The 14,664-nt window shown below is 30.7% G+C and overlaps 3 protein-coding genes and 3 pseudogenes across 6 annotated transcripts, besides 4 other annotated features; 1 reads left to right on the top strand and 5 right to left on the bottom strand.

The window, feature by feature from the left end:
* Positions 1-3,167: part of a mobile genetic element that runs on past the window's edge.
* TVAGG3_0771470 lies at positions 1,337-1,986 on the bottom strand (annotated as a pseudogene). The gene has a single exon. A coding segment is annotated over exon 1 (650 nt).
* Positions 2,026-3,131, bottom strand: TVAGG3_0771460 (annotated as a pseudogene). Its single transcript has one exon. A coding segment is annotated over exon 1 (1,106 nt).
* Positions 3,168-4,021: 854 nt separating the features above from the next.
* On the bottom strand, positions 4,022-8,784 carry TVAGG3_0771440 (annotated as a pseudogene). Its single transcript has one exon — positions 4,071-5,281. A coding segment is annotated over exon 1 (1,211 nt).
* A 4-nt stretch (positions 8,785-8,788) lies between these two features.
* Positions 8,789-8,830: a mobile genetic element.
* Positions 8,831-8,868: a mobile genetic element.
* A 548-nt stretch (positions 8,869-9,416) lies between these two features.
* Positions 9,417-9,621: a mobile genetic element.
* A 788-nt stretch (positions 9,622-10,409) lies between these two features.
* On the top strand, positions 10,410-11,207 carry TVAGG3_0771400 (uncharacterized protein; the record flags this gene model as incomplete). Its single annotated transcript, XM_001584029.1, has 1 exon — positions 10,455-11,153. One exon carries the CDS (start codon positions 10,455-10,457, stop codon positions 11,151-11,153), a length of 699 nt encoding a protein of 232 aa, XP_001584079.1.
* Positions 11,208-11,545: 338 nt separating this feature from the next.
* Positions 11,546-12,732, bottom strand: TVAGG3_0771390 (Chain A Aminotransferase Class V Family Protein; the record flags this gene model as incomplete). Its single annotated transcript, XM_001584030.2, has 1 exon — positions 11,595-12,710. One exon carries the CDS (start codon positions 12,708-12,710, stop codon positions 11,595-11,597), a length of 1,116 nt encoding a protein of 371 aa, XP_001584080.1.
* A 1,073-nt stretch (positions 12,733-13,805) lies between these two features.
* TVAGG3_0771380 (putative cyclase family) lies at positions 13,806-14,423 on the bottom strand (the record flags this gene model as incomplete). The annotated part of the gene is made up of 1 exon (XM_001584031.1): positions 13,806-14,423. The coding sequence occupies one exon, from the start codon at positions 14,421-14,423 to the stop codon at positions 13,806-13,808; it is 618 nt and encodes a 205-aa protein (XP_001584081.1).
* Positions 14,424-14,664: the final 241 nt, after the last annotated feature.

Below are 14,664 nucleotides of genomic sequence, written 5' to 3'. Positions count from 1 at the left end.
TTGAACATTTGATAGACCACCAGTAATTCCATTACGGAGAATGTGATAAGCTTCAACTGAATCTAAAGTCATTGGTAAATTATTTTTTTAATGCATAATTTCTTAAATTGATTCTTAAACGTTGAACATCTTCATCTTTATTTGATTTTACGACATTGCAATAACAACACATTAACTGACAATTTTCTTTGGTATGTGGTTTTTCATTATCGATTCTATCCAATGTTGGTTTATTTGCATATGTAAACGCTTTACCACACATTTTGCATTTAGATGAAAGGATTAAATCGTGATAGTATTGAAAATCATCCATTGAAACATTATTTTTAGTATCCCTTTCTGCTTTTTCATCTTGTTTCTTATATGATTCAATTTTATATTTCCAATACTTTTTCGTTAATTCAAAACTTGATTCTATCTCTTCCTCAGGATATTTTTCATTAGGATTAAAGTCTTTATATGCTAAAGCGTAACGAATCATTGAAGCATTCGATGATAAAGAAAGATTATGAAGCATGTCAATTTTATAAACAAATGTTTCTTCAATAATTTTATCAATTGGGTCAATCATAATTTCAACATCTTTATTGCAATAATGAATAAAATATTCTAATCTATTCTTAAAATTTTTAGCATCATTGAGATATATTTGATAATCACTATCTGATATAGTTTCTTGGGTTAATGCTGAATAAAATGAATCTTGAGTGAATGGTTCCTCTTTATATAATTCTTCTTCGTAATTCTCCCATGTGATAAATTGATAAGGGAAAAAGGATTTAACACGTGATTTATTGTTTCCGAAATCTTGAGTGAATTGGTCTAATGTTCCACCCGCTATATAATTTCTGATGTCAATAAATCTCAATTCATATGGAACGTTTTGTTTTCTTTACAATGATTTGCTTAAATTGTGAAGATGAACCCAGCATTGATTTTATTTTCCATTTTGCAGTGTTTAAATCACGAAGAATTAAATTTAAATCAAACTTTCCCGAATTAAAACCTATGATATTCACTTTATTGAATTCCTCATCTAGAAGTTCTTTAAATGCTTCCTTCTGTTTTTCATTTAATGTATGAGACAAAGTCCCCGCCGTTTGGTCCGTTTGCGACTTCATTAATTCTTCATATTGTTCAATATTTGATTTAGCAACTAATGAACAGGTTGAAAATAAAAACTCAATCCAATCAGAAATAAAAGAATCACTCGAAGTTAAGCAAAAATTCCTCGTATATGTTTTATCGTTTAATTTAACCGTTGATGATACCATGAATGGTTTTAAGTAAGCGTTCAAAGTTGCACACTCAGAAAGTTGTAATTCTTCTTTAGTCTCTAATGTTTCGAAGTCAAAAGTAATATAATATCTTGTCGGTTGATAATATTCCTGCAAATTATGAGCTAATAACCACTGATATATCTTCTGTTTCGTAATATGTGGCGCATATGGTTGCTGTGTCTTTTGCAATTGAACGTCTTGAATTAATCTTCCATTATTTTCTTTACATTTCTCACAATGCTTTAAAAATCTTCTTTGGTTTTTTCCTTTCTGGATCATCACGGATAGAATAAACTTCTTCTTTACAATATGGACAAACTCTATAGCCGGTGAGTGCTTCAACGTCTGTTATTCTGTCAGCGTGAAGTTTTCCACATGGACTCTGTGTTAATAAAATATTTACTGTTTCAAATTCTGGATCTATCATTATTGAATCCACTAATGGAAAGTCTACCTTATTTATGTCCACGTCTTCTGGTTGAGGATCACAATAATAGAAATCAATATTAACATTTAACATTCTCGCTAATCTCTCACTTTCTGATGAAATGTCAAACCCTTCATATGAATCTATTGCTTCATTTAAATAACTTCTACGAGTTTTAGGATTAACACCATCAGGAATGTTATAGAAGCGTTTAAATAACCTTCTACCTTCTGCTCTAATTTGATTATCATTCATTTTAGCGGTTCCGTTTTTGTTCATTTATGTAAGAATAAAAAATTAAAAAATAAAGTTTATTTTTTAAAGCCCATAAAATGAATTAAGAACACATAAATTTTTATCATCTGCGACGTGACGAATACATTTTAATTTACTCAAGAATGCGTACCCGGATACATTAAATCTAATTCCTGTCTTATTTAATTTCACAACTTTGAAAAGGAATGTATGAATAGCTATAAAATGATGAGAAGATGTTTTATGGGTTGCTTCCATTTTTTCTGAAATAAATGAATAAATATAATGTTTATACGTTTTCATATCTTTTATATTCTTAATAACGAATGGTATAGACCTTTCAACTTCGTCTTCCTTCGGTGCTGTTCTTTCATATGAAACATTATTGGTATCTTCAATAATGAAACCACAATCACACAAAATTTTATATGTTCCAATGGTTTCTTTTAATATTTTATCTAATAAATCAAAAACTTTATCAACACCTGTGCATTTATTTAAATAATAATTTGTGTAAATATCATGATCTTCTTTCTTAATCGTATTAGTTGCATATGTCACGTTTTTAAGAGCTTTTTTGAATTTCTCAGAATCGAGAGGGGGTGAAAGTAAGATACAAGGGTATTTTCATTATCAATAAATTGTAACTTATGTTTACGAATAAATTTAGTACCTTCTTCTGAAAGTGTTTCATCTATTTCGCCATCTAATAAATTTTGTGTTGATTCTGAGACATAATTTTTATATCTTTCTTCATGAGATTTCTGAACTGCTGATTCTGAAGCTGGGATATTCATTAAACCCTCTACTTCATTTTCATTATATTTTTCAACTTCTCTTAATTCCTTAATTTTTTCATCTATTTCATCTCTTATTTTTTCCAGTCTTTCAATTTCATCGTATTCATCATCTTTAATCCGTTCTTCATAATATTCAGGGAAAACATCAGGTTCTTTAGTTTTTCCCTTTTTAGATGTGGGATATATGAAATTTATAACATCATCTTTATTCATTTTTCCATCATAATCTAAATCATTTAATAACTCGGCAAATTTTTGACAATTTCTTAAATAATATTTACTAACTTCATAACACATCTCATCTAATATATCCTTTATTTCCTCATTTGTGAATCCTAATTTTTTAACGTCGTTAGTCTTGACGCTCATTTCATACGAATTAAAAATAAATTATTCAAAAATGTAAGACATGAATTTTTAAAGTTTATTTTTTTATTTTTTATTTCATTATGGTAGTGAATCTTTCATTCATGAAAATAATTATTTCTAATTTCTTTTACTCTCTCGTTTATGAGGTCTTTGATTATGACTCCATTGATTCCATTCAGGATTTAAACAATGTTTAATTAATCGCGGAATATCTGACATCATCTATATATAGCTTCTTTTATAAAAGATAAAATAAATTATTTTAAAATTAATGTTAATTTTTAATGTGTTTATTTTTTAAAAAATTTTTTATTTTTTTTTTTTATTTCATTATGTATGGTTTGAGTGTATAATATTTATTACTAATTTATTTAATAATGTCGCGCTTTCTTACGAATTCATGACTTAAAAAACGTAAGAAAAAATTTTATATCATCTATGTATAGAGGCTGTGAAAATATACCTTCGTCTATATATAGATGTAACAAAAAAAGTCACACAACCCTTCCTATCCTACTACTTTGAAATTCAAATTATGAATATTGATATTTACTTATATTTGAAATTAAATTTGATATGTAAATCATAATGTGATAATTAATTGATAAAAATTATGGAAATTAAAACGTAATTCACAAATCTTTTTATTCTTTTAGTAACTTTTCAAACTAAGATCATATCATTCATATTTGGAGCCTACTGATTCTATTTATCTTATTTATTTGGAAATCTGTCGTTTAGATTCTTCGTGGGACTACCTTTGTTTCATCGTAATTGACACTAAAAAATTTTGGTTCTTTCAAGGTTTTAGACAATGTCAAAAAGTTTACATCGAGGTTCTCAATTTTCCACTCAAACAACAGCTTTTTAAAAAACGTTCAATTTTTCATCTACCTTAATCAAAACATATATTTTTATTTTATACAAAACATTTATAAATTATTTATTTTTATATGCACTCAGTAAATTGTCCATGTATTCCCTAAATCCTTCAAAATCCTTTGGAATATCTGGATTTGTTGAAATACAAAAACTAATTGCTTCGTCATTATTAAAATGACACAATTCCTTCAATATACATCTTAATGCTCTTATCATAGAAGATGAAGCATCTTGTGGAAACTCAATTGGTTTTTCGAATGTTTCCTGATTTATTCTATGATATTTTTTTCTTTCGAATGACTCTCCTGTAATTGTGGAAGTTTTCATTTCGCGTTCAATGAAGGTGCTTGAAATTATATCATCAATTGTTAAACCTGCAATCGGCGGGGGACCTGCTAATTCTGGTGCGTCAAATTTAAATTTCAAAATTTGGTGGTTGCATACGAGTTCTTTCCCAAATTTCATTTTTCTTGAATTTAACATTTCTTTCGTGCATTTGCATGGACCTTGTGGAATGTTCATTTTCATGGCTCGGTAATATTCTTCCATTATTGCATGATTTGGTGGGTTTAAAATATGTAATAATCTCTCTTTTGAATAATTCATCAAAATAGAAACTTTTTCTCTTAAAGTGGTTGCACCGTTTTCCTTTATTCGCTTATTAACGACCGAGTGAAACGACTCGGTATGGTTCGAGCATGTTATTTTATGAGGACGGTTGAACCATGCCTAATGCATTTGGGGAGTTATTCAACTCTTCCCATGCTGCTCTCTGCCAGGTTTAAGATTCATCTTCTTTACAAAAGGTCAAAGGCATTAAATCTACTCATATATTCTGCATAAGTGCTTGAATATACTACCAAACTTGCCAAATGCATTACGGTTGTATCGGCTCCCAATCTGTTGAAGAAATGCCTATAGCATTCTAATTGATCTAGCATGATGTTTTGCGAAACTGAAATAATACCTTTGCCATGATCAGATAAGAGTTGCTTATTTTTAATCAAATCTGATCTATGAAAACAATAATTCAAATTCTTAATTATTACACTATATGCAGAACTATTTTCACTGGGACCAATATAAATGGAAATTGGAAAACCCATATTGCCATAAATTGATTGAACATCTATGTAAATAAATGGTTTCAATTTAAAGCTAGCATCCATTTCAAAAAGAGGGAATTCTGAAAAAATTTTGATAGCCCCATTGCAGACCCACTGGATCCACTCCACGTTCTTTCCTTCGTATGTCAAACCTGTTTCCATTTTTGTTAAATGATAAAAGACTTTCCCGCCTAATTCCTTGAAAATATCGGAAATTTCAGTAGAATTCCTATAAGGTTTCTCATTTTTATTATAATATTTTTGATAAGTTTCGTCAGTGATTAATCCTTTTTCTCGAGCACTTTTTAATATTCTGGATAAAATATACTTTGAATATTTATATGTTGGAATTGTTTGACTCAAAAATGTAAATACAAATTCATCATGCGATTTAATAAAATCTTTTTGAGGGCACAGCATTCTTGGGCGATAAACTGTAGTTGGAAAGAGATTTGGGATGTTTTGAAACTGCAAAACTTTAAAAACAGAGAATTTTTGATCCACAAGTTTTATCTTTAAGGCAACGTTAGTGTTGGATTGTCTTGGTTTTGGATTATCTTTTCCAACTTGTGAATTGCTTTTGTTATTAATTCCAAAAATTTCGTATTTCAAAATTAATGTATAATGATATTTATCATTATACAATCTGAGTTTATTTGTTTTACAGCTGTGTTTTAATCCTTGTAGCAAATAATCAAGGAAGGTTAAAATATCTGGTAATCCCCATAAATTACAGCCGTCTAAAAATAATGGGATTGGTTTATGTGAGCTAAAATCTGGTGTTTTAACTGAATTGTAATTCAAAAATTTTCCTTCAATGACTAAGGGACGGAGAATGTCTGTTTCATTAGATAGAAATTTATACTCTGGTGTCAACCTAAATTTTTTTGACAATCGGCAAATAAAAGAAGAGGCATTTCATTAGATGCTATTTGTATTAAATTAATATTGTACTTTCGATTCACTTCGTCAATATGATCTGCAAAAACCGAGGCAAGTGAAGGAAGATTGTAAATCACACTATAATATAATAAATCAACTCCTGAACAGTTTCGTAAATCGCCAATAATTGAAAACATGCAATATTTAACAAGTGGTTCAATAACAGTTTCTCGTTCTCTTGAATTCAGTGTCAAAGTATAAATAGAATCATATTTTTCGATACTGAATGATTGGTTTTCAAAAACAGCGAGATTCTGATATTCCGACATTGTTAACAATTGATTACTAATCTTGTAAATTTCCAATATTTTGTCTATGCAGTGAGGAGATTCTACAATGTAAGCAAAATCTAAAGCGCTAAACATTGTTGCTTTAAATATATTACCACATTCTTTATGCTTCAATGAAAAGTTTATGATTTTATTTTTTGGAAAAGAGCTGAGTTCAATTTCATCATCGAAAAAATAGCCTTCATAATTTGAAGTTCGTTAAAAGTTAATTTCATCGCTCCATCAAATATCCACGAAATGATTTCTCTAAAATGCAATTTAACCTTTTCTGTTGTTAGTTCACCATTGCAATTATACATACATGATTTGAATAAAGACTTGGATCTTTTGTCTAGATCTCTTTGAGGATATAAATTCACTACATTTTGCATTTTTGAGTAACATTTCATGATATTCAAAAAATATTTAGGTTTTCTAAATGTGTAACTGACAAATATAGATGACAATAAATCTAATATTTCGTAGTTCGTGCAAAACTCACGTATTAATTGATTAATATCACAACGACTAATTAATAGAAAAACCTCTTTTTCAAAGTAATTAAATTTATCAAATCGATCATGATCAGAATTATTGTATTGACTGGATGAGAATTTCCTATCGAGTTGAATATAAATTTGATTCTCACAAATAAGATTTGATTTGAAGCTAATTCTGTTCAGATTATTCATTTCTTTTAATATTAAAAAATTTGAGATTTGATTGCTATTTACATTTAGCTCAATTAAGTTGCTAAGATCAGTAAAATTGATTGGAAATTCCTTAATCATATTTTGACTGACATCAAGTTTTTTTGGATTTTGAAACAATGTAATGTCAGGAAAACATGTAAGGCAGCAGTTTGAAACATAAAGTTCCTCCAATGATTCAAATTTTTGAGCTTCCGTCCATATTAATTTGGTATGACTGAGATTTAAAACTTTAATATTTGTCATATGAGAAAGATTTTTCATCGATATTGTCAAATTATTGAATGATAAATCTAGATAACAGATGTTAGTTGCACATTGAATAAAGTTTAAATCTGTTAAAATGTTACTTGATAAATCCAAGTAAACTGTATTTGAGAAATTACAGTTGTGAATTGTTTCGATCATATTGTGGGCTAAATTTACATAAGCCAACGATTGCAAATCTTTAAGATTTTTAATATTGCAATTATTTAATGTTAATAAGGATAAGTTTTTGAAAAAAGATAAATCAAAATTGATAGAAACATTTTCTAAGTTAATTGCATTTATGGTATCAGGATGATATTTATAAAAATCTTCATATTTTGAAATTTGAAAAAAGTGAGAATCATTTACCAGTTGAATTATTTGATCTGAAAATATAGTACAAATATCATCATATAATTCCTTATCATTTGCCAATATGGAATTAAAGATGATAGTTTGGAAAGAGTCATTAGAAAGTACGTCAGAAGCTTCATTATTATAGATCTTCTGAAAGAATTGTATATTATTGTTATTAAAAAGAAAATCGAAATCGGTTTTAAAAGAAGATGGCTTGAGATATGACATGGCAATATGATTTTGATGATATTTTATTGACAGTTTTAGCAAATCATTCAATTCAAATTTAATTGTGAATAATTCGTTAATATAATCAACAATATCTGCATTACCTCCTAAGATTGCTTTTTCTAATGTTGAATCTGTCGGTTAACACAGATTTAATGAGATCATGTGAAAAAATTTAGTGGCATCTCCGATAGCCGCAAAATTATTCAAAATTGGTAAACATATGGATTGATTGGGTGTAAGTGGAATTGGTTCTTCCTTGTAATCTTTCTGATATTGCTCAAGTTTTTTGGAAAAACCGTTGAAATGATTCTGGAAGGTGTTAGATAATAATTCAACTAATTTGTAATATAATTTTTGCCGTGTAAACCGAGTACAAAAGGATTTTTTGATGGTGGATTTGCAATACCTCATATAGTAATCATTATTTCTAATAATACTGATTAGATGTTCAGAGGATTCAAGAAGAGTTTCATCATTAAGATCCCATATTAAACCTTCAACTTGTGAAAGTGTAGAGATGAATTCATCGAATTTCATATGATTAATGATTTTTTTTTGATCGTCTTGGATAAAAGTATATTTTGAGAAGTTTACATTGTAAATGTATTCCATAGACACCAATGAGATGCGGAGGCAATGTTTCAGAGAATGACACATAGCGTACAGCAAATGTGCACATTACACTCTTTTCGGAAAAACCTCTTCAATCTTAATGCCTACCAGAATGGCAACTACAAGTGAGGCAAACGAGCATAGGGTACTCTTATCGGTAAAATGTTTCGAAATCAAATAAGATTGCGGAACAATTTAATTCTGGTGAAAGGCACAACCACTCTCTACCAAAATGTTTAAACCATATATTCGAGATTTATTCGAATTTCTAATTTTTCGCTATAAGTCATAAAACTTAAGGCAAACCCAAATTTTAGCTAAAAGTGACAGGGGAAAAAAACTGTTGTAAACAGAAATTCATCAAAAGTGACACCTCAGAAAAGCTAAAATATTGAATTTTTGGAACTTTTGATAGAGCACGTTTTTAAATATTAATTAAAGTAAATGTATATTTTGTAAAGATTCTTTTTAATAAAAAAAAATAAAATTTTGAAGAAGAACACAAAATCTTCTGAAAAATAATATCACATAAACTCATATTATTTTCTAATATATAACTATTTTATATAAAAATCAAATTCAATGATCTTAAAAGCGAAGGATAAACCTCAAAATTTACGAATATAATGAGTGGGAATATAATGCTTATCTATCATAAAACCATATGAAATATCAATTTTTTTGACCATGCTTTGAGACGAAAAACATGCAAAAAAACGAAAGATGCGCGGTTGAGCCTGCATCGGTAGTGGTGCATGGGTTGATATGTGTTGCGCCTCAATTTTGAGATTTTGTCAAAAGATGAATCAAATTAAGAAAGAATTATAAGATAAGAAAGGAGATATAATGTGATTTAAGTTATATGAATATTTATAAGATAGTATATAATTTAGATTAGAAGAAATATGATAAAAAATTTAGAATTATTTAAGATGTAAGGAAGTTTCTCGACAGAGGCAACTTTCATATCGAATGTTGCCTCTGTCGAGATGTATGTGACAGGCAAAGTGCAATCACCTATCAATATTGCACTTTGCCTGTCAAAAGTTCTTCGCATCTCTTGAGGTGTGAGGAAGTTTCTCGGCAGAGGCAACTTTCATATCGAATGTTGCCTCTGTCGAGATGTATGTGAACGTCTGTTCTTTTTATAATTTCTTATATTATTTGAAATTGTAAGATATGAGTTAATCATTATTAATTTTTAAACCTTGAATTTAAGATCTCAAGATTTACTATCTATTTTATTTATTATATAATTAGACTAAATTAAAGTGTGAATTCTGAATAATCGTTCTACGAAGAGCGATTCAGAGTGCTACTATTCTCTGACTAAGCTAGTGACTTACGGCTGTCTTTAGCATAGTGAGTAAAGTAGAATAGGCTCGGCTTAAATTTTGAATAATCGTTCTACGAAGAGCGATTCAGAGTGCTACTATTCTCTGACTAAGCTGGTGACTTACGGCTGTCTTTAGCATAGTGAGTAAAGTAGAATAGGCTCGGCTTAAATTCTGAATAATCGTTCTACGAAGAGCGATTCAGAGTGCTACTATTCTCTGACTAAGCTAGTGACTTACGGCTGTCTTTAGCATAGTGAGTAAAGTAGAATAGGCTCGGCTTAAATTTTGAATAATCGTTCTACGAAGAGCGATTCAGAGTGCTACTATTCTCTGACTAAGCTGGTGACTTACGGCTGTCTTTAGCATAGTGAGTAAAGTAGAAACTAATCCTAATCATTAAAATAATGAATAAACCGTTTTTTCGGTTGGCGGGAAATTTTGAAAGGAATATAAAAATAATTTGGCGGGGAATAAATGTTGGGTTTTAAACTAATAAGTAATAACAACCAATATGTATAGACTTTATATATTATGTTTTTTAGATAATTAAGCATTTTTGTGCAACTTGTCCACAAAAGTGAGCCAGCCTAAATTATCGATAAAAAGTGAGTAACCTTAAATTCAGGAGATGGAGCAAACTCATTCCGTGCTGCTTCTCCTTAATTTCCTTAACTATGCAATGATAATCCTCCCTGCAATTAGTCTCATAGTTGTTTATAGCTTTATTTTTTCCCATTGGTCCTCAAGAACTGTAACAATTCCATTCTTTTCCGACTTAGATCCAGCAAGCCCAGAATCACGCTTTAGTACAGCAATAATGTCAATCGAACTTATCATTATTACTATTATTTTATATTGTCGTCATAGTGTTATGGAAATATTGTTCAAAACAGAAAAACGATTCGAAAAGCGTTTTAAGTTGGTATATTTAGCAATGAGAATTATCAATTACTTCCAACTTTCTGGAAATTTAATGGTGATTGTATTTAATTACGGATTAAACCCAATTGCGCATAACATTGGAATGCTTTTCATGTATTTAGGCTATGCAATTTACTTATTCATATACGATATTGCTGTCAAAGCTCTTGGAAAACCTTCAAGAGATTTTTCAAAGATTGTTTCAGCAGTATTAATGGTTATTACGCCACCATTTATTTTCATTCGATTTGTTTACCCAGCATATGCTGATATGATAATTTATTCAATATCTTCAGTTTTAGGTCTGATAACATATGTTTGTCTCTATCTCAAACTGTTTGTATGTAAGTTTGATTTACCAGAATTCGGAATCCGTGTTACAAAAAAGATTCCTTTCAATAATTAATTATTTTGTTAAAAAAATTCTATCCTAAATGCCATGAATATGCATTATTACGAAGTCTAAGCTTTTTATATAACATGAATTATCCAAAACACCCTATTTGAATGAAAATTGAAAAAATCTCTGTGATTATTCGGATTGAAGGGAATCTATTCCACGTAAGTGTTTATCTTCAATCCTGAAATTAGAACTAAGATACTGAAAACAAGTAGTATCTTCAAAATATTATTTTGATAATCTGTTTATCGAAAAAGAGTAAATTGAGCGATTCACGTATACGATGGATTAGATAAAACCGGCTACTTTTCAAAAGTTCATTTTGAATAAATTTAAAATTCCAAAATAAATTTGGTTGATTCATGGATTCACGGTTCTAATGTATTAAAAGCAGTATGAGTATGTAAAAATCAATAGTGTTTAAACTAGAAATACCGATATTTTATTTTAGAATCCTGGCCATTCCTTCATAGCCTGAACGAGAGCGTCAACAGCCTCCATTGGGCAAGCGTTGTAGCAAGAAGCACGGAAACCGCCAACAGACTGGTGTCCCTTGAGTGTAAGGAGCTTTCTCTGTGTGCAGAAATTGACGAACTTGAGGTCAGCCTCAATATTCTTGTTCTCGTAGCCGTCTGGGCGGAAGAATGGCATGTTCATGCGGGAGCGCCACTCTGGTTTGATACGGTTGACGAAGTTTGGATTTGAATCGATAGCTTCGTAGACCTTCTTAGCCTTTTCCTTGCTGAAAGCATCCATAGCGGCTACGCCACCCTTCTCCTCGATCCACTTGAAGACATGGTTAGCGAAGTAGATTGCGAATGTTGGTGGTGTGTTGTACATGCAGTCGTTCTTAACTTGGATTCTGTAATCCATTGTAATTGGGCAGAATGGCTTGACTGGGCGTTCGAGCATGTCCTTGCGGATGATGACAACACTCATGCCAGAGAGACCGAAGTTCTTTTGAGCGCAAGCGAAAATGCAGCCGACCTTTTCCCACTGTGTGATTGGGCGGGAAAGGAAGTTGGATGACATATCGATAACAAGTGGAGCTGGGACATCTGGGAATGATGGGAACTCAATGCCTTGGATTGTCTCGTTATCGCAATAGTAGAAGTAAGCAGCATCAGCAGAAACATCCCATGTATCGCGGGCTGGAACCTCAATTGGATTGGCTGGTGGATTTCCGGCAACAGAACGGACTTCAACGCCTGGGAAGCCAAGGCGCTTAGCTTCGTCGAAAGCCTTCTTTGACCATGTGCCTGTGCAGAGGTAGTCAACACGCTTGTGGTCACCGATGAAGTTGAATGGAATGGCAGAGAATTGGAGGGAAGAACCGCCTGCAACGAAGAGAATATGGAAGTTCTCTGGAACCTGAAGGAGGGAGCGAAGACGTTCGCCGGCTTCCTTTTGCTCTTCCATCCAGTGCTTTCCACGATGGGAAACTTCGATAACTGACATGCCAGAGTTACGCCAGTTTGTCATTTCAGCAGCAGCGCGCTCGAGGCACTCAAGTGGAACTGCAGCTGGACCAGCAGAGAAGTTATATACACGACCAGATGACATCTAGACGAAAAGTGATGTGAATAGTTTCGATAAGAAATTTCTGAGAATCTAAAACGATGAAAAAAATTCACTTTCATTGGTTTGGACGAAAATAAATTTCATTGTGCAGTAAACATAAATGTCATGAAAATTTTGCAAAAAGTGAAGTTTTTTCATTTCATCTCACCGAGATCATGATAACCACAATACCCGATTTTTCATTTAATGATCTGTTTTTAATTGTATTTCAGCATTTTAGAATTTTGAAAAACCTTTCAATTTTTAGCATTTTTTCCAAGGAAAGAATTAAAGCAGAGTAATAAAAACTTAAAAATTCAGATGAAATATTCGGAATTCAATAGATTTTAATAGAAAATCTTCTTTATAAGGATATATTACTTGATTGAAATAACTAGTTTTTATGATAATTAAATTTGGCCAAACGTCAAATGAAAAAATTCTATGGTGATTCAATTTCATGTCAAACACTTGATTTTCCTCCCAAAACCCTTCCCAATTTGGGTGGCACGTTTCTGATCGGAGTTCTCGAATTTCGGTAAGCCAAATAAGGCACAATTTCGTTCTATCTACCTAGATTGAGTGTTTTTGTTTGGTTTTTGATCTTTAATATGAAAGTATGTGATTATTCATTTCAGAGTATCGAAACCATTTGAAAGAGAATTCTTTTGAAATTTGAAATTTTGAACGTCACCATTTGTCTGTCTGTAGCCAATGTGTATGGAATATACAATTAGAGACTTTTGTAAAAACGAGCATCTAAAATATATAAGAATGAGTTTTATTAAAAATCCAAAATTGGATAAAATTGATTTTTACAAATGTGTCATCAATATCAGTACAGAATGTCAGTTTTATTATTCAATATAAAGATGTTTGTTGATCCTGATTTTTCTTATAAATTTTTTAAAAAAGTTGATTTGCAGTATTAAATATGCATATTAATGGAGTATATTTGTTGGATATATCGGTGTTTTAAACGAATTAAACAAAGTTGGAATTATTTGGTCCAAAAACAATATTAATAATGTTAATGGATTTTTAGTTTATAAATATTAGTAAGTACCGATAGTACTTGAATTTAAGCTTTGCCACAATTTAAAGTGGCTGAAGTATTGCTCTTGCTGGTGAAGCATCACATGATTTGATTCTTAAAGGGAGACAAATTAAATTATAGTCACCAGGGTTAACATGTGACAAGTCAATAATTTCCAATACTGCAATTTCATGTGATAATAATTCTTTATGAACAGATCCATCACCTGTAAAGTCTTCAATAGAAAATCCATCGATTCCAATTAGTTCTATTTTATTTTCAACTAAGTACTTTGCACATTCTAAATTTATTCCAACAAAGTTTCTGTCAAAAACAGCTGGATGGTTTGAATTCTTTGTTTTAAGGAGAACTCTTGGATACTTAAAAGATTTTGGAAGCGATTTTTTGGTTACTAAATTATTTTCTAATTCATTATCAGGGATTTCAATAACATGGCAAGGTCCCATAAACTTTTTAAGATCTACTTGATCAATTGGTTTACCATCATTAAAATAATGATATGGAGCATCAACATGTGTTCCGGTATGAGCGGATAAAACTAATTTACTCACATTTGCGATATCTCCTTTATCAACACTATATACCAAGCTTTGTTCAAATGCAGGATCGCCTTCATATGGATCAATTCCGTTGAAAAGAGGAACAGAAATATCAATCATTTGGATAACTGTTATCCCCAAACAAAATTTTCTATGAGAATACTCAATTTCGAATCTCAATCCAAAAACTTCAAATAATCCATTGTTGCAGAAGTTTGTCCTAAATAATGCTATACTAATAGGTCTGGAGATTGATTATATATGTTGTTGGCCAAAATTTAGCAATAAAAGTGGAACATCTTTGAAAATCTGATGCCGATCACAACAGAAAAGATTCGTTCTGGTGGAAAGTTTACTGCAT

Source organism: Trichomonas vaginalis, chromosome III (assembly GCF_026262505.1).
Source record: "Trichomonas vaginalis G3 chromosome III, whole genome shotgun sequence".
Lineage (NCBI taxonomy): Eukaryota > Parabasalia > Trichomonadida > Trichomonadidae > Trichomonas > Trichomonas vaginalis.
This window is presented reverse-complemented; position numbering and strand designations above follow the sequence as displayed.